The sequence below is a fragment of the Trichoderma evansii genome (genome assembly GCF_050947405.1).
Source record: "Trichoderma evansii strain SZMC 28006 chromosome Unknown GGI43scaffold_9, whole genome shotgun sequence".
Lineage (NCBI taxonomy): Eukaryota > Fungi > Ascomycota > Sordariomycetes > Hypocreales > Hypocreaceae > Trichoderma > Trichoderma evansii.
Window position 1 is genome coordinate 802,162 of NW_028145197.1, and position 20,051 is coordinate 822,212.

At 44.4% G+C, this 20,051-nt stretch overlaps 4 protein-coding genes across 4 annotated transcripts; 2 read left to right on the forward strand and 2 right to left on the reverse strand.

The window, feature by feature from the left end:
- Nucleotides 1-2,175: 2,175 nt before the first annotated feature.
- Nucleotides 2,176-3,484, reverse strand: GGI43DRAFT_383620 (uncharacterized protein; the record flags this gene model as incomplete). The annotated part of the gene is made up of 2 exons (XM_083203411.1): nucleotides 2,176-2,512; nucleotides 3,432-3,484. The coding sequence occupies 2 exons, from the start codon at nucleotides 3,482-3,484 to the stop codon at nucleotides 2,176-2,178; spliced, it is 390 nt and encodes a 129-aa protein (XP_083060975.1).
- A 5,246-nt stretch (nucleotides 3,485-8,730) lies between these two features.
- GGI43DRAFT_404480 (uncharacterized protein) lies at nucleotides 8,731-10,016 on the forward strand. Its single transcript, XM_083205934.1, has one exon. It carries the CDS (start codon nucleotides 9,720-9,722, stop codon nucleotides 9,978-9,980), a length of 261 nt encoding a protein of 86 aa, XP_083060976.1. The 5' UTR covers nucleotides 8,731-9,719; the 3' UTR covers nucleotides 9,981-10,016.
- Nucleotides 10,017-10,928, forward strand: GGI43DRAFT_404481 (uncharacterized protein). The gene is made up of 2 exons (XM_083205935.1): nucleotides 10,017-10,259; nucleotides 10,475-10,928. The coding sequence occupies exons 1-2, from the start codon at nucleotides 10,216-10,218 to the stop codon at nucleotides 10,731-10,733; spliced, it is 303 nt and encodes a 100-aa protein (XP_083060977.1). The 5' UTR covers nucleotides 10,017-10,215; the 3' UTR covers nucleotides 10,734-10,928.
- An 8,441-nt stretch (nucleotides 10,929-19,369) lies between these two features.
- Nucleotides 19,370-19,835, reverse strand: GGI43DRAFT_383622 (EthD domain-containing protein; the record flags this gene model as incomplete). The annotated part of the gene is made up of 2 exons (XM_083203412.1): nucleotides 19,370-19,627; nucleotides 19,686-19,835. 2 exons carry the CDS (start codon nucleotides 19,833-19,835, stop codon nucleotides 19,370-19,372), a joined length of 408 nt encoding a protein of 135 aa, XP_083060978.1.
- Between the last annotated feature and the right edge of the window lie 216 nt (nucleotides 19,836-20,051).

The following is a 20,051-nucleotide window of genomic DNA, read 5'->3' on the forward strand; positions in this document are numbered from 1 at the left end:
GTTTATAGATAGAAAAGAGAGCTTAGAATATTAGCGTACATTAGCGCCAAGTTCCATGCCAGATTAGGCGTCGCATTCTGCAGTCAAATTGTGACACCAACTGTGACACCAACTGTGACACGAATTACAATACAGAGTGCGACATAAATCTTGCAATAATCATAGTGATGTTGGGATACCATTGTAAAATGTTGCATTGAATGAACAAACTCTTGTTCAAACCTAGCTAACATCTCTTTAACTTAATGTGGCGACGAAGAAATGTAAAAGAATTCTAGTGTAACAAACAGCTTCCTCCTACAAATATTAATATTGTGGTCTTATTAAACAAAAAATTATTCGATAGTAAGGTAAAATGCGTTTGAAACATTAATTCGATCACTTCATGCCTAAATATAACAAAGGCGAAGATTTTTGGCCGCGTCTTCAGACGAGTGGTGAGGCCCCTGTCTATTATATCGCCGCTAAAATATATATGCCTAGCGTATTCGATGTTTGCGGGGGCTTTTCTTGGCTTAGATTATATTGAGACCAGATGCAATCACGACCCCAAGCAAGGCACCCGAAGCCTTCCAGAGAAAGATGCCCGACTGGGGAAGTACCTATGCACAGATAATGTGAGAACGGATTTATTGCAGCTACGAGAAAGAAGATGACTGAGCAGCATCTTCTTACGAGGGCTTCCAAACGTCACCGTTATCTCTTTATACCTATATACAGCTTCAACTTATTAGTATATCATTATATCGTATACGTACAAAAAAAACCTGTGAAATATAGAAATCATATAACTACCACACTACAAAATAAGGCTGTCTCAATCTAGATTGGCACTTGACTATTTGGGAAAGAGGCTTTCAAGCTTGAACACCGAGATTTTTAGCAACTGTGGATCCTACGGGGAAGTAAGAAGCTTTCCAAATGGACCATGTAGTAGCCGGTCTACTTTGCCTGATTTGTAAAGCTACTAAGCTACTAAGAAGAGGCAAGATTGGCAGCGGACTACTTCATAATTGCTACACAGATGGTCTCATATTTAAATTAGACACGGCATAAAAGCTAATGAAGTAAGCATAATAAATATTGAGGTCCTGAGGTAGGTATATTGTGTCCAAGACTCATGATTTTACTACATTTAGTTATGCTCACATGCAACTAACTTCCACCCCGCTATCGCCTGCCCGAGTAGATAAGTAAGATTTAGCTCTAGATGTTAATATGTGCGAAAGGAGATTGAGAGGTATCGCTTTCTCATATTGTCGCGGCCAAGACATCAGGACGATCATTGCTGCGGAGAGCTTGTGCTCCAGCCTTATGCAGGCGGCCAATGGGCTCTACGGCGTGCTGTCTCCAGCATGGGCTTATCACTAGGTCTTTGATATCACAAGCTTCAAAACGGATAGTCAAAAAGAATAAGACACAGGAGGCTTTCAGAGAAAGGCGCGCGTTGTAAATGCCCATGACATAGGAGCACCATGACATAGCGTACGACGAGTCGCTAGCTGCAGTGGTTTTACAGACTAGAGCACGGACAAGGAATACTCCATATGTATTTTTCATACCGTAAATAAATAGAAACAAAAAGCGGGTATGGACTAGATTAACGGTCGCCTTACGAGGAATCGATGTCTGGCGTGAAGAGAGGGTGGCACGCAAGACGGTGAGCACGGCGTGTGGTTCAAACTCACAAGCTAACAAAAGGGTGTGTTTTGGGAAATAAGCTTAGGACAGAAGAGGCAAGAATCGTGATGTGAGGCTGAAGAATTTGATGCGCGAAAGGTGATGTCTCCGATACGACACTGCATGAAGCGGTTGCGCCATCTGTCGCTCACTCACTTCTGCTTGCTTGCTCTAGCGCAGTTCAGGCGCCATAATGGCGAAGATGTCAGATATCAGGTCTGCAGGGGGGCACATAGGCCAGGGTGTCGTGCCACTCGTTCTGGTTACCCGTTAAGGGTTGAAATTTTATAGATTTACGAGGTTAGCCTATAGCTAAACACACGGCACTAATATACGTCTGTTATAAGGAAAAGAAGACAAAAGATGCCAAAATCTCAGGGTATCCTCTATTCGCAATGTCTATATATAGCAACTTAATACATGTATATACTGTACTAATTCGCTTCACTTATCTATAAGCAGCAGAGCGACACTATGCGAATATCGTGCATGGCTTCACTTGTTCGCAGAGCCGTTGTCGATAGAAGACTTGTTAAATTTCGTATCAAACGCATGTAGTTGTATAGACATATTCGATTCAGCCTCAGTTTCGCCTGGTGTTTGCCGCGTGTCGGCCGACGTGTTTTGTTCTTGATCAAAGAGAAATTGACGGATGCAAAAGCCTAGATCCTCGGGAATGAGGGAGATATTGGCTTGGGTACAATCCTTAAGCGGCGGACGTTGGTCTTCATCTGAGAGAGTGAGGTGGATGCAAAGAGATAGATCTTCAGGGATGAGAGATATGTTGGCCTGTGTGCAGCTCTGAATGGTTGCGGAAGAAGCATCATTGTGACTAGCATGGAAATAGGTCAGTCAGGATCAGAATTATCCAGGTAGCCAGCAGTATTTGTAGGCTATTTTGGAAGGGGCTGCTCATATTCCATTGTTCCAGTTGTACGGGGAGGAATAACAGTCGGTTGAAAGAGATTAGTTTCCAACCTTGCACTGGAGACCTGTACTTGGATATAAGCGGCATTTGTGACGAAGACAACAATAATACTTGCTAAGCCAGATAAAAAGAAATGAGAGGAAACATGAGTAAAATATAACACCTACGTATTATTACTATTAGCGTTATTGGCCATTTTATAAAACAAATTGGTCAAGATGGGTAGATAAAAGTTATAATGGGTAAATGCACTAGGCGATAGGCGATAGAATAAGCAAAAGACGAGGTGATGATTGTGGCTACTTTGTTGAAGAGCTTAGGGGAGAGGACGGGGAGAATATGGGGAAGGGTGAATATTTATATTAGTCCAAGAACGAATGGTAAAACAACTTTTGTTCTCCTGATGCTATTTTCCACTTTTGCTCCACGACTCGGCGTTGCTGCTCAGCTCATCATTGGTGCACTTGGACATGCAGCCTATGCATTGCTTCATACTTTGCTTCGTACGAGTGCCACCCCGTCGAGAGCTTACTCTATGCTGAGACTAAAGAGCAGATAAACAGGTTGGTGTGTACTCTAACACTAAATTCTGTGCCAGATTTCACATTGAGTCAGACGCTGGGCCTGACGCTGGATGGGCGTCAGAGTCTACGGGGAGGCAACGCAAAAAGGCAAGACGCTAGACTGACGCTAGACGTACTCTAATACACGAGGTAGAAAACGGGCCGGGCAAGCCGGGATAGCCAGCCCGGCCCATCTTCCGCCAAACATACATGTACCTAGCTCAGCGTAGCGTCTGCACTAGTCGCTCACAAGACCTAACGGTGGTCGATCAGCTTCCAAGTTCCATGAAGTTTCTTGCGCCAGGTCTGCCATCTCGTTGGCAAGCCCTGCCTCCGCCCCTGGTTCTTTTTATTTCTCGCGCCCATTATCTCACATCATCGTGCGCTTTGCCGAGTCAGATTCAGCGCGAGGCTTTGCGGCAATCTCGCGTCGCTCAATTGCCCCTGTGGTACACTGCCCTAGACATTGAGATTACGCTTAGATCTTTCTTTAACCGTGCTCTTTTAGACTCGATAATCCATTTCCTCTGGTTGCAAAAGGAATACAACCAGATAAAAGCCATCTTTACAAAGCTATCGAAAATGGACTTTGACATACGGCAATGCAAATTACATTTTTTTAGCAGAATCCCAGCCCTCCCATTTGCAAACTTAACGCGAGTGATGACTGTTGGTCTCGCTACTAGCAGGACGGCGTGGGCAAACGGCGCGGTCACTTGCCACGTCAATACTCCTGACATCGTATCATTTCTCCGTTTGCTGCCACTAAAATATGCACCGCGTACATTGTTAATGAGCGGCTCCTTGATTCTTGCGCTTTTTTTCCTTTGGCCTGGATTCAACTGAGATCAAAAGAAGCAGCTTCCGGCACGTGTGAGTTACAGGACGCTGGCCCTATAGAGTCGCGCATGTAGACCTCTTCATGCACATATACCTACCCATTTACGATCAATGAAGTATTTGCATAGGTATAAATTTTTACTTGATCGTGTAGCAAACACGTTCACTGCCACCAGGTTTTGTTGTAGCCATCGAAACCAGGATGAATGCGCAAGATGCGTCCAGGAGAATTTCCAAGTGCCGCTATTATCGCTGAAAAGATCCAGCCTCGTCTTTTTTAGCATAGCGTACGCATCTGAATGCCAAAAATTTTGCGGGAAATAAAATTAGTACGACTATAGCGGAAAAGGGCATGTAGCTGTCCAAGTCCGGTGGCGATTCTCCGTACTAGATATCTTGGTGCGACTCGCCTGATATGAAATCAGTCGGTCTGGGAGTTAGCGCGATTAGCCGTCTTAATTCGGACGCGAAGTTGGCTAGTTCTACAAAACGCGTATGGCGCTCTTGTCACCAATTATCATGGCCTTAGGTTAGGCTCGTTGAGTCAGTGAATGGCTGCATATAAATGACCACGGAATATTATCAGTACATATACTGACCAGGCCGTTAGCACGTTTACTTGGCCCAATCGGGCACTTGCTTTCAGCGATGGGAAGCAATACATGTATCCAGATTGCATTAGTATCCTGCATGGCGTGCTGGAGCTCTTGACTCACCGCTGTGTTGTTTGCGGCTGAATGAAAAACCCATCCACGGTCGTTTCCCCGGACTCAACTCCGCCCTTAACACACTACGCTTATAAATTGTCGGGCTGCAGAGGGCGTTGTAATGACAGGCCATCATTGAATCGGCGACAAGGCCCGGATTAAAGCAGCAGGAAATTAGATCTGCCGCAAACACTGGATCAAATCACTTTTCAAATGGGCTCTGTAGTGCCGTATATGAATACATGGACCCCGAAACTCACCTACCTCTACCCCCACTGTCACCTGTCCGCACGGGGAAACGGCCTCAACGCCGTTTCTTTAGGAAAAACGGCTGTCTTTGCATAGGCAAGGTGTCGCTAACAATGCTTTCTAGGCGGTTTTTGTTTTCAATTATATGAATTAGTAGCTACATGAAGGTTAGGCAGTTTATTCACTCCCTTATGTATTTTTTGTTAGCCTACATATTCATCGCAAGTACCCAACGATCCAACCTCTTGATTGGCCTGTAGATAATCTAGCATGGCCATTCAAGACGACCAGTGGCAGATAATATAGATTGTTGTTTACAGTCGCTCAAGTATTGAATATTGAACCCATAACATTATGTCGTATAAAGAACTCTCGCTGAAATTTATTGTGGTATGTACCCATCATTCAATCTTGAGATTAATTTTCAGTTATAAATAAGGAGCCTGGGAGCCTATATTCTCAGCAACAAGAAAACCGAAATTCAGATAAAGATCTAAGAGGCACCAGAGCCATAATTTGAGGAAGTTCTGCCTAGGTCAATACAGGGTGCTTGCTCAGTACTTGATATAATATTGTTCTCAGTAGTCCAAGTGGAGATTTTTCTCAGAGGTCCCAGCAGCCCAAAAAAATAAACTTGCCAGGCACAAGGGTCGTGATGCATCTGTCTGTAGAATTTTATATAGTCTTGGGCCCTCGGTGATAAATTTCATCAAAGTTGATTTGCCAGATCCGGCTTTTCCGTTCACCCAGAAGATACCATCTTCCGATTCGAGCCATTCCAGGAATTTAGAAGCGCCCCGAGCGAAAATCCAATCGAATGTGCTCTTGTCCGAGTTCATGATGCTGCAATGAGCTCTGCTGATATCCTTGCGTCGATCGTCGATGTGTGGAAATCTTAAAGACTCAAGGATACCTGATATTTTCAGCAAATGAAGTTTCACTGCTTGGGATTAAGTACTTACACTGGTCCGTGATCTCAGAGACTTCCATATCCACAGCGTGGTCTTGTGAGGTTGCTATCACAGAAAGTTGCAGACCCGAGATTTCCTCTCTATTTCGTGGCGAACTGCGAAGGGCGCAGAAGCATGTCACTCACTACCTTTCTCGAAGCTTGTTTTTGTAGTGCCCAAACAACGTTGAACGTGATCCAGAACAATTTCATATCCTTTCTGAGAGATCGACGAAAATTTTACCATAGACCTGTGGTCGCTTTTGGGGATGTTGGCGCTCAGAATATCGGGCCCGTCAATCACGGCTGACGCTTCGGGTACGATTTGATGAGATGTGCTAATACTTAGGTCCACCTTTGAGCTACATCCTTGGGGTTGGTGGGAGGGAGACCTGACCATTCCGAGAATACGCATCGGCGATTCTTCTCAGAGACAGACAACCAGGAGGTTCTTTTGTATCGAATCGAAAGAATGCCGCTGCTACTCTAGGAGATCTAAATTATTCTCGAGGGCCCTAAGTATTTTATCAGTAGCACCCAATATCTTACCTGCATTTGCAGCAAGCTTCCCAATCGAGGCCTATGAACTGCCGCGGTGTGGCGTGCCCAAGAATATAACACCAAGAGTTGATGGGAAGATCGATCCAAGGTCTTCATGATATTGCTGCTGGTTATAATAGTACTCAGAAGATCGTATGAGAGCCTGCTACCATTAGAAAGGAGACTTACAATGCTTGGGTGGCCAGGGACTGAGCGACGGGTCAACTCTTACCTGTTTGACTATCAAGCCCCCAAGGTTATGGTATATGAAGATGATTGGACGCAGTTTCTACACCACTCCTTTAGCTTTTACTTTGATCCAACATCACTCCGAGGAAGAATGGATTGTGAACCGTCAAGTTGCGCCGCGCTCAGGCCAAATCTTTGAGCAAGTTTTCTGTATGACCAGCTATGCTAGTCCGGTTCGCTGACCCGGCTAACTTAAATATTTTCGTGTCATAATCGTTTTGTATGCGCTATTCTCAGTTTGTGTCCAGAGAACATGTAGTATCGCTAATTCAACACACTGATGGAACACGGGCTATCGGGAGGTCTTTCTTGAGGAGATCTCGTGGCCAACACACACTTTCTTTGCCCCAAGTGGAGAGATATCCGCCACCAAGTCCGTGAACGAACACAATACTACATTTGACGTGTTAGTCGGATGCCGGCGCTGAGCTTTGGAGTCTGACCTACTCAACGGCTGTCTCCTCATCGGAAGGTGGTTCGTAAAGAAGGTGAAGTCCAGATCCTGGCGACATGAGTACCGGATCTATAATATGCCTATAATAATGCTACTGAGCGTGGCGTTGGGATTTGCAAGATCACTGTCGGTGTAGACTGGAAGGGTCTGAGGGAATTCAGATTAATAAGGCTCTGTTCATGATTCGAGCCTTGGGCACCAGTACGGTGTCACCCGAGATAATGTACATGGACTCCCTATCTACTGGTACCTAGGCAAAATATACGACATCGCAAGACGTATCACCTCTCTGTTTTGCTGCCACTAAAATGTGCACCCAGCACATTGTTTGCGAGCGACTCCTTGGGTCTCGCAGAGAAGAGAGCAGGGGGGCACATTTCTTTGGCCCAGATTTCGCTGGGACGAAATGAAACAGACTCTAGAATGTTTGAGTCATATACCGTTGGCACGGCACAGTCGCGCAAGCAAGGCTCTTACTACCTACATGGGTACATGCACCCATCTCCGATCAAATCGCCTAATATTCTCTTAATACGTGTTGTTTTAGTGCTTGCGCTGATGAACCCTATAAGGGTTGCCGTTTGGCGGCTGTCGGCCTTTCCGTAGTATGACAAGCAGAAGCATCAGGCACCGATCCAAAATAATATGGATAATATTTAATGTTACACGCGTTGTAACACAAAGTGTTGTTGGCTAGTGATAGCACCAATTACTAATTTCTCAACGGTATATCGCAATCATTCATTATAAAGCAGGATAGCCGAGCTTAACATTTACATAGATATTGATAGCTACATGTAATCATATAACAAACATCAATCCTTATTGCCACTGGGTTACATTGTAAATATAGAAACCGGGGATTAACAACTGAGCTGGCGAATCCGCTATTCTTGATCAGGAGAGCTTCCAAGCGCTGCTATCATTGCTGAAAATGTATAGCTTCAATTTTCGAGTATAGTTTACGTATCTACATGGCAAGAGTTTCTAACAAATACAAAATTAAAATAAAAAGAAAAAAAAAAAATAGTACCAATATAACAAAACACTACGTATAGCTGTTCCAAACCTAATTAGCGTTGACTTCTCAGTGCTTGAGGTCCTAGTGCAATTCTCCTGGTAAGAAACTCATCAGTCAAGGCCGAAGCGCGACGAGGGCTTTTGGTTTCAGCTCCGAGACTGATAGTTCGATAGTAGGCATGACTTTTTTGGTGACCATTGTTGGAAACTCTGGATTAGGCTCATTGAATCAGGAAATGACATAAACCGGATAGTTATCTGATGAGTTACTCGCGTCTCGGCGACGATACCACGCACCATGCGATATACTTTTTATTTGTCGGGCTGCGGATACATCATAACGGTCGACCATCGCGGAATTGGTGACAAGGCCGGATTGAAATAGCATGAAATCAGATCAAATCACTTTCCAAAAGGGCTACCTTATGTAGTACTATGCATGACTGCATGTACCTAGATGTACCTGGGTGGCTTACTTTCACGTTGCCTTTTGCAAAACCTCCTAGACTTCCAATAAGAGGCAAAAGTGGCCGCGAACTACCTAACCCTTCATATGAAAAACGAACATATCATTACAGCTAAATTAGATAAGCACGGTAGCTGTCAATGCCTAACTACTTCAATCACAAAGTTCGCCAACATAGCACGGCTATCTCCACCCCGCTCTCACCTTTCGGCGGGCGCGGGGAAATGGCCTCGTTGCGTCTCGGCGCCGTTTCTCCAGCAAAACTGCTCAGCTTGTGATCTCCAGAGGGTGCTTGCTAGCGAGAATCTCCAAGTGTACATGTGTATAATATCGATCAGCTACTAACGTTAATTTATTCACCCATTTATGTTTCATATTGGCCTGTTCATAGTAACTACATATACACAGCAATTCAACCTCTTGACCAGTCTGAGATTATAGTAGACAATCTCGCACGACCATTCAATACGTCAAGTGACAGATAATATAGAATGCTATATATCGTAGCTAAGTAGTTGAGTACTAAGTCTGTTGCATCACATCGCATCAAAAACTGTCGCTGAAACCTATCGTGGTATGAATATGTACCCATAAATCGATTTCGAGATCGGTTTTCGGCCTCCGATAGGGAGCCTTGGAGCCTATTTTCCCAGCAGCAACGAAGAGAGCATCTCGGGTAATTAAGAGGGGCCGGAGTCTTGGTTTGAGAAAGCTCCGCCTCGGTCAACCCGGCATTGTCAATAGTGTGGCACAACACATTGGATCTCAGCCCGATTGGTAGGCGAGTACACGTAATCAACTACATGTACTAGGTTAGTAGTTGGCTGGTCAACTGACAGCAACTCCGAGGTAGGTACTAAATGCGTGATCTGAGAGGATATTAGTTGGAGAAGCTTGGGGTGAGTGAATATTGGAGGGCACAATGGACCAGTTATCGGCATTGGAAGACAGAAGAGGCAGGGTAAATGGAGGGACGATGGAGAAACCTGTTAAAATAGAAGTTTCAGAAATGAACTGCTATAATGTATCTGAAATAATGCTCAAGCTGAGCAGGGCGATGCTTCTGTGGCTGATATGAGCAACGCCTTTCTGCCTTTTTCCAGGTTCTTTTGTCTTGAGGCATCTACTACAACGCTAGCACAGACATTGACACCCTGGTTAGACAATCTGGCGGGCCCACCCTTGTGTGTGTCTTTTCTTCATCGAGATATGTGCGTGTATTGCTGCTACCGCGCATACTCTGTGTCCGTTTGCGCGTATTTTCCACCATTCGCTGACGAGGTCATCGCCGCACGCCCCGCTTTACTCGCGCCATCTTTGGCATTCCTACATTAAGGGTGCCACACATACCAAGGTGATCAAAATCAGGTCCCGACGTCGTCGCTCGCCCATCTATTGTCGCCCATTTGTCCATTTAGCAGATATAAATCTTCCTCTCCTTCTTTTCATCTTATTTATGTACATAAAATAATAGACCACCATCAATTTGCATTTTATTTCATTCATTCATTATTTTTAATATAATCTCTTTTTCCAGTTTCTACTTAACTGTTCGAAGTTTAACGCCAAAATGCCATCAACTTCTACTTATACCAGGGGCGATTGCGGTGACGGGTAGGTACATATCATAAAACATAAGAAATGTTTCATTATCTCTATCCTTCTTCCCTAAGACTAGGAATGTCCGTTTTTTTATAGTATATTCGTATACGTGCGCGATGTCCAAACTATATATCTATCCCCATTCTCTTATATTCTATGGCGATTATTAGGTGGTTAAATATGCAAAGGAGCAATGCTAATACAATCATTCTTTGCACTTCTCACAGTGCTAGCAATTTCACCTCAGCCGCCAGCAAGGGCGACTCCCAACGCACTCGTCTACACTATATCAATAACATCAATCGCTTCCTGGCCGATCAGGATCAACGCGCTCCGGTTGGCCTTGGCCCTGTGCAGACAGAAGACGAAGCCAAGGCTGCGGGTGAAGCCCGCGCATCCGCAAATATTCGTGCTTTTAAAATGCAGTTTGGCTGTAACGATAAATCTCTGGGGACTGAGTCCATACAAAGAAAAAGTAGCTGCTGAGAAAAAATTGTAGATATACCTACAAAATGTAATACAGTTATGGCGGAGTGATGATGTTGATGCTATATATATAATCTATAAGGAGCGAGGGTAATGGTAGTAATGGCGGTGAATATATATAAGTGTGCAGCCTTTTTGCAAGATATCCACCCACCCCTCAGAGGCCTATATGCATGTGCATGCTGGTACCGTCAATCGCAGGCATACTCGCATCGGTTCTGGTAATGTTGAGCCCAATTTACGAGTCCTTTTATATGGTTGCTATCACCTCTCTTCTTGATTTTGGGTTACACTCCCTTTATACAATGGAGGCTAAGATAATTCAAGCAAATACATTAGGTCTACTACCTAGCAGAAGTAGCAGTATGCGTAGGCTGTGCTATCAGCAAATAACATCACTCTCAATGTGAATCTTTAGCTCACACGCTGGTAGATATCTCGCTACTGAGTATTGTATTGTCACAAAAATACAAGTACTCTGTAACATCGAGAGATTTTTTTCCCCATGTCATTTTATTCTTTTCTAGAAACCTGCGTCTTGCATCTGGTTTTCCCTGCCGAATGCAAGCCACCCAATGAGTCTACGAAGTAGTGGGGATATTGGGCGTCGAAGAGCAAATGTACATCGTTATTGACATGTACACCACTCCACGCTGATCCCCAATCCGCGGATAAACATCCGTTCATAACATAGTGGCGACCCCGCTCCAAGAACCTAGAATAAGAAAGTCGTTGTCCTAATTGTCATTTTTTGGCTACAGACAGACTCGAATGTTCTTCACGCTCAGGCAGACAAGGCCAAACCTTCAATTAGTCTTTACCATTGCTTGATTTGGTCGCTAATGCATAAGATATCTGATATTACCCGAAAACTAGTCATAGCTATTTATAGAGATCATCTGGACTTCAACACTGGTTCGACCGGTTTCACTTTATGAAGCAGCGGTGGGAATCTCACCTACAGCAAAGTGCTGGCTAAAAATAGCTAGAGTTACATTGACGCTTAAAGTCTTTGCAGAAGGTTGGGGAATACCATCTACTCAAGTTTTATTTAAATCGAGTACGTCTGATAGCTGCGTATTCACCCGTGTAGTTGTTTCTAAAAGGGCATAGAACCCTCAAATATTATATTCAGATTGGATTGCGAAGTAAATGTCGGTGGCTTAACAGTGTATTATAATATCTTCCAATAATTAGCTTTCGAGCCTCAATTTATCGCTGGAGTGCATCACGCAGAGCCACACAGAGGGGTATGTGAAATTACCTGTAGACACTACTAGATACAATATATACATATTGGTGCGTCACTCACTAGTGGGACATATATCGAACTATAGCTCTTGGTGCCCGAGAAGTGGTACATGTACATCTCAATACACGGAATATCGCATCAATCAGATACCCCGCAGTGGGATGTGAGACGCATAATACTGCGTGTATTTAGGGCGCTGGAGAACAACGTTCCCGCTTTAATCTCACGCTTTGGCGGTGTATCTGTCTCTCGCCAAACTTCAATTCGCCAAGCTTCGTCTTCGTCTCTCTTGCTCGTAATGAGAGTTGACAAAAAATATATCAATAATTCTTGACCGACAATATTGTGCGTAAAGCTCAAAAAATAAAATAATTGTACGCAAAAGTCATTATATTTTAATTAATAGTCAACAGCAATTATTGACTATCGTAGCAATTTATTTTCATTTTCTTCAATTAATAGAATAAGCGTGAAATCCTCTTTTCACTTAGAATTGTGCTCTCGCAAAAGCTTTTGGTGTGATGTAAAGTTGTTTGGGGTAAGACATCTTTGTGTTAGTGGGCTAAGATATTGGCTGCAAAGCAACTGTACGTACACAGAAATGTGAACCGAGACTGGAAAGGAGGAAGAGCAATGCAGGTTAACTACATTGCCCTGGAATGCTATATACAGCTACGTCGATCTTTATTTGTTAGCCACATGATTATATAGAACTTAAGTATCTCTTGATGACTGGCTTTCATGTTTGCGCAAGGGCGAGCTTCAATTGTAAATTTGCTCCCATTGGGTGGATCCAACGGACGTCCCGTGCCTTCTATTATGCTTCCATCAAAATTTTGTAAAGAGAATAGCAGAGTAAATGGAGCCTAGTATTGATCCAAATAGTCTAACTAGAGTCGATCAATCGCCACTAGTCTTCTATCTCTGACGTGGGCTTTGCTACTTTCGTCATTAGTGGTGACAGATCACTTAAATCACATTTATTTTCAATCAATGGTAAGCTATTCGCAGCTTGAGCTTCTATATGAGAGACGGTGTTTGATATACATAATATTTCTTCAGTCCGCCACAACACAGTACCAAGTAGAATGGCTTCCTGGTTTTTGAGCTCTGAGAGACGGCGGCCGTTTTTCACTCCCTCTCACCTTCAATTGACCTAATCCTATATAGCTCTAGGGTGATTCATGCTCTCTCTAACCATTATCTACAAGTACATGCATAAGCTATTGCAGGCGCGTCGGATCCTTGCATTATCATACTATCGCCACGTGTCGTGTGCGGGTGAGTTCATCCCGGCTCTCGGATATCGGATATGTTCGTACAAATATCAAATCAGAGCACAGGGATGACATAAGTACCGACGTCCCTTGCTTCAGATGTCAATTCAGTCCAATAAACGTATTGGGGAGTAGTAGTATGTGTCGCACGATATGGAAGGCATGTCATTAGCCAATCCAAATACACTGCCGGCACAGATTAAGATGGTATAAATTAAAATATACGCAGCAATATGTATATTACTCATATAGTTACATATCCATTGTACTATGGTAAGAATAAATAGAACTCAAACGCTTAAATGTTGCCCCGGCTATGCGCTGCACATTTACCTGCAGCTTACATAGCCGATGCAGTGTCGTATGCACTCATTAAGTCCCACATCTGCTTTTGAAAGTCACGCCGCATGATCCAAGTGTCAGCTACTCAAGACATCAAGTATACATGCAAGTATTGAATCCCTGGCCTATTTGAGCGAATTGACTGGACGGCTACAAACGCCATGGCTTTCTAAACTGGGTACATGTATGTACGTAGCCCAGTTGAGCCAGACTACGCGTTGTCAAATAAAAGCTAAAAGAGCCTAGTACATGCAGTTTCATAGGTAAGCCACATGGCTATTATGTGAGTGCCACCTGCCTTACGCGGGTACATGGACTCGGTACGTTCCGATCTTTTCGAAGGAGCATAAGGCATCAGGTGGGTAGTGCGGCCCCTCACTGAGCTCGTATTGAGATAAGGTATCCGTATTACTGTTTCCACAGAACAAATATTTCCATGTCCGCCAGCTAAGAGCTCTGGAAGCAAGATAAACATGTTAAAAACGCCTGGTACAAGTATGTCCTCTTTGCACTTGCGCCCGTGTCTGTCTGCCTCGTCTAACTACTAACATACCTACATATAGGCAGCCTTTGAGGCAGCCCGGGCTTAAGCACCTGTGACAGCACAAGGGGGCTCGAAATATATGAGCAGTACATGCAGGGTCCACAATCTGCGGCAATAGCCGCCCACCCCTGATCTCTGACTGGGTTCAATGCACGTCAAAAAATTGGGCTTCTAATATTTGCTGTGCTTCTGCCGCCCTTTCTCTTAACTCTTTCAACAGTGCAAGATCCCGCACAACTGCGCAATCTTGCACGTTACTGCCTATCACGCCGCAGTAGTTTATGCACACCTCGCCGCAGTAGTCTATGCACACCTCGCCACTTGTTTGAAGCGAAGCCACCAAGCGACTCGACATATTCGGGATTGGGTTGCCAAGTACAGACTTTCTGTGCTACATTTCGGCATATCTGCGAGCGTAAGCGAAAGAAGGCGTCAATTTTATTTACAGCCACCAAACATATCCAGCAATTATTTTGTTACTTCAGCGCACTCGCGATCTCTATTTAGGTAACGTAAATTACGATGCTCCCAACAGCTAATTACTATCAAGATATATCACCACTATCCTCAGCAGACAGCGAATAAGTAAATACTTTATACTTTCATCGTCCTAAAAGATGTTGCAACTGTAAGAGTTCCCTCCTATATTAGACCGCCAGACAGGGTCATCCAACGGTATATCGCACGCCGCTAAAGTATTCTACTGCAGCTGACAGGAGACTCGGCAATATTTTCAACGCATATAATAATGATGATGTACGTGCCTCGCACTAGACCTACGAGGCAACATTAAACTAGTTGGAAAACTAAACAACTAAAGATACGATATCCCCCTCTTATTAGTTTTACGCTCTCTCCTAGAATTATAAACTCCTACATCTTCCTATTCAATGTTACACTCCAAGGTCCCCTACTTGTCTTCAATCTTGCAGCTGTACCAGAGCTCTTCAGCTCTTCGCTTCATTCTCTCCTAAGACACAACATCCAGACTTTCGACATTGACCTACCCTCCCCCTCTCCAAGATGGCAGATGAGTCTACGAACGCTGTCAGCAGCGAAAATCGGGAAAGGTACCGTAAAACATTTATTTAATTAATATATTATCCTATGTAGACGCTGTATCACTACATCGCCAGCCGTGTATGGATGATCACGTCCAGTTTCGGCCTTTTAACCCATTTCATTTGTTTCCTAGTCACACCATATTCTGTAGCCCACAGTTACCGTGTGTGCCAACCCTCCAATCCTAACCGTACGATGTGACAGTGAGAATACCAGTGCCACCCCAGGAATCACACCCTCCATCCTCGCCCAAGTTCCCTACGATCCAAACCATACCATGAAGACTTTTCTCAATCGCAGCCATGCATCCAGCGAGCAATATGGCCGCCCATTAATTGGCATTGGTCCGTTGGAGACCCGAGATGAGAGGATAGCTCGCATATACGCGCAGCTGCAGGAGGTTGATGCACAATTTTGATTTACGCAATTGACAAAGTCATACTCAATAGGGTGGGCATGAGGCTCGATGTGAAGTGGTCGCATTGTGCTGAAATCTGATTCAAAGGGCATTTATAAGGGCGGCATACGAAACTTGGATGAATTTCACGTGGTGTAGTTTCTTGGAGATGTACATACAGCGTAGCAGATTGACGCCAATTGCAGGCAGCTGAATACACAATCGTTTCTTGTCATGACCTTTTAATAACAGTCGCTACATCAAATTATTGAATATGCTACCAAGTATACTACTGATGAAGACGGTTACGAAGAAGAACGATGCGACTCCGAAGCTGGGTACAACTGTCTCCTCCCCCGCAATCGTAAGCGTTTGGCCGCTGGGCTCGAGGTTACAGTAGTCCTGACAATATCCACAAAGGCTTAGCAGCCGGGCTTGTAAGATCAGACAGGAGAATTACGGAGGTCAAAGGTCGAAGAGGAAAAGCGATTGCCACCCCGATTTACAGCGCCCTCCGGATTCACTTCAAAATGCGCCGTGTTGCCCCGACCCTCGTAATAATGGTTTTCTATTTTGTACTAATTCAGGGATGTAATGTTGCTTGCCAGTGCACATAAACTAGGTATGGTTTTGCTAACTTTGAATGACTCGTGATCGTGTCTCTACGCCAAAGCCAATATGTGATAATCTATCAATTCTTACATTCTTGAGTCTAGGCACCAACTTGTCTGGAGGTAAGGCATCCAGTAGTATTGCTACGCCTGGTCGCCTCTCATGCACTTCTCTACATTATCACCTCACAAGTAAGATATTAGCCGTCTGCACACACGGCATATCAGCCACAGTCGCACAAAACGCTAACCAGTGGAGTTGTGACGTCCGTATTTGGGTGGTTAATCTGACAGCTGCCCCTATCATATCCCCTCCTAGTTCCTTCAGCATATGTGTTTGCCAAGGGGGCTAATTCCACCGGGTCTTGGTTGGATTATCTGCTGCCACGTAGTCGAGAATTGGAATTTTTTCTTCTCATCTAAGCCCTTGGCCTCAGATTCTGCGACCCGGTGGACACGTTCCTTCAGAAATGTAAATGTATCGCTCGGCGCTATTCTTTCTGACTCCCAGCATTCGTTTTCTCGCGGGGTGGATCAGCGTCCGTTGTCGTCGCTTGTCACACTAACTGGAGCTAATCGGCAGAGCCGCATAAGTACATGTACTTAGTCCGTAGGTTTGTTAGCACCTTATACGACTTCTATTCCACCCTGCAGTAGTCACCTGTACAAACCTGACACATGTTGTGCTACCCCAATCAACAACGCCTTCAAATCTCCTTCATCCCTTGATATTATGGATTCGTCTCCGTATCTCTAAAGGTGTAGAGTAGAATGAGGGGTGGGAATCTGCTTAACTGTCTTACTGCGAAAGATGTGGCTCGGGCAACCCATAGGAGAGGCCTGAGGATGAACGATCCTAGGTAGGTCGTTCTAGCTCTTTTGCAATCATGTATTCAACGTAGTGGTTCATTTGCTCATTAATCATCCATTAAGCATAGGGGAAAGACTCCTTACATCTTCTATCGGCACAGCCTGTGAATGAGGACAGCCGCAAAATGGACCAGTCCACGACAGTGATTCGATCCCCTGTTCTCAGCTTAGTTACTCGTAATGTTCTTTTGTCCGTTTTGAACTATCAGAATCCATATCGCGAAGGATCATAATCAGGAGGTGGAAGGCGTACAAAGATGCCAAGATTCGAGTGGCTTTTGGCTCCCTCTTGCCATGCACCGTATAACCAATGCTATGAAGGCGATCAACACTCCTCGTATTGCCTTATCATGGTGACTCTCCCTAGACTTTTTAGGGGCACGCCTTATTCGAAGATCGTAGTGCTATTATCGGAGTTCTCGACTCGGGCTCGTTGATACGAATAAGGCGTCCGAGGCAGATGACAAGGCGTAGCGGAGGCTTCTGCCTCATGGATGGGGCATGCAGTCCTTTGCATTAAGGAAAGGCAACTTGCGTAGAGCTCGTCGAAGGATCGCATCGTAGTAGTGAAAGTAGTGGCGGAGGTTAGTAGTCGAAATTTGCAGATGATATTTCTTGCGAGACGATAGGCTTTTCCCAAGGCGTAACCGAGATGCATACGCCGTCGCATCAGAAAACGGCGATGGTCGCCTTCGAAGGCTGCCTCTGTGCCGCTCACATCCTCTTATGATTCTGCTCGGTGGCTTTCTGTTGCTATTTCACTGTTTGTAATATATCATTACACAAATAACCAGTCGTTTCTTCCCTGCATAGATTCAGTATCACGCCACAACAAGAGGCCCTTCTTTGCAGGTGGATCACGACCAAGGAGATAAACAAGGAAAATAGCGCATCGGCAAAAGGATTTTCTTGTAGAATAGCGAGATATATCTATGCAAGAAGCGTGACCAGAGAAGAGAAAGAAACCCCTCATCTTTGACCCCACTCAGAAGGGCTTGTAGTAATCTGGAGATACTATATCGCTTCAGTGATCCGATTGCAGTAACTCCAGTTTTCAAAACGCATTTTTTTTTTTCACTTTTTCAATTCTCTTAAATGGCACTAATTAATTATCTGCTGGGGTCACTCTTGTTATAATCATTCCCCTCATTGCGCTTGATTTAAAATCTCAGCCGCACTTTAGCGTTTAGGCACGCCTTGTTTCGGTGTCAACGGCTATCCGTCGATTCCACTGCAAGGGAGAGTCTTGTGATAAACATCAAATTTAGTCACATGCAAGCGACAGGTTTTTTCAATCTGTCATATGCAATGCACATGAATGTTGAATGGCGCAGCAAATATCCAAGCAGAAGCTAATGGTATTGACATCGACAGAGGGCGAGATTATTTAAGCACGAGGAGGCAAATAAACGCCTCGCAAGGCTAAAATGCAACCATACTGCTGGCTGCTGCCTACAACCGATTCAGCCACTTTCCAATTGCCTGCTGCCTCGTATTGAAGTTTTGCAAGAGAATTTATTCCCACTCAGCTGACAATCCCAGTATCACCACTGAAGGCCCAACTTCCAAGGTGTCCTTGGAATGTGAAAGAATGTAAGGCAAGGATCAAGCCTCGTTATTTCATATTAGGCTATGCCGATTGACAGTTGAGCCGGCCGGAAAGAGGAGGAATCCGCTTACCTATTCCATAGTTCGTTCCATATTACGGCAGATGAGGTTATTAAGCCCAAATTGCAAATACACGTATATGTAGATTGAGTTGTAATAAGCGACTCATAGTTCTCTTCCGCCCTGCAAAAGATAGCCTATGGGATCAAGTCAGTCCTAATCTAACCTGATCCCCACAGACCAACATTCATTTCTAAGGCGGCATGATACGTAACATTCATGTGAAATAATTATAGTCTTATATACCAATCAAGATCCAATTCAAACTCACAGGCCAAGATTAATTTACTTTTTCTGGTGCTCACTGCGATATAAGACTGTGGTCGCACCTCCATAGCGAGATCTATTCCAGCACTCGATTATCCGTATTAGTTATCACCCCAATAAAGGCATAGGGCCAGGACAGACAGTCACATTGCCAAGTGCTTATTCGCAGATTCGATTAATCCCATCTTTACCAATAACAATGATAATTTACATGTCTTGAACTCTATTTTCTGGGCCGTAGGATTTGATCCGGTGCGTTACACTCACCATCCTTTCCCCACCCACCATTGACGATTTGTCTTAGATTCGGCCGCTCCAACCAATATCTCTCTTCTCTATCACACCTCTATTGTTTCAGCACCTTATTTCCTTCAATATATCGTTGCTCATAACCAAATGTGCGGTAGCTTAAAGTCGTATCGATGAATTTATCCATGTCAGGCTGGACATGATATTTATAGAATGGGTCGGAGAAGGCATTCCTCAACGCCTCTATGTTCGGCACAGTGAGTTCAGCGTAACCATCGTAATCTGGGATATTTTCACTCTTCAAACCATCCCTGACATCTTTGCACTGCTCGCAAATACCTGATGGAGTGTGATACTGTGACTTTAGCTTAGTATTTCCTCAAAGCAAGTGCTCTTGCAGTTGCGTTACTTACCTGGACATAACTGACTACACCATGCTTTGCAAGCCACTCACTTGCAACTGCTGGGTGTTTCTCCGTCCAGAAAGAGTGAAACTCCTCTTTGCTGAGGCCGGGCTTGCGCTTAAGGAACATTGTAAGCTTGAACAGCCCTTCTGAAGCCATTATTGAAACCTGTAGAACTTAGTCAATAATGATGTTTAAGAGATTTCAATCTGTCTTCAGTTAATCCCGCAAAAACTGGGCTACTGTTACAACCCAAATTGTACGGTTTCAACAACGGCCTACAGGCTGGGGTAAGATGACCAAGATTAACTGTGGACTGAGGGCTCAATCAACCTGAGCTCGATTAACTTGGTCTATCTGTGGTATGGAGTAATC

What these genes read in the sequence shown, in the direction of transcription:
- GGI43DRAFT_404480 (XM_083205934.1), top strand. Translation starts at nt 9,720, where the DNA reads ATGAGCAACGCCTTTCTGCCTTTTTCCAGGTTCTTTTGTCTTGAGGCA.
- GGI43DRAFT_404481 (XM_083205935.1), top strand. Translation starts at nt 10,216, where the DNA reads ATGCCATCAACTTCTACTTATACCAGGGGCGATTGCGGTGACGG. An exon ending in AGGGGCGATTGCGGTGACGG is followed by an intron (nt 10,260 to 10,474) that starts GTAGGTACATAT and finishes CACTTCTCACAG; the next exon opens with TGCTAGCAATTTCACCTCAG.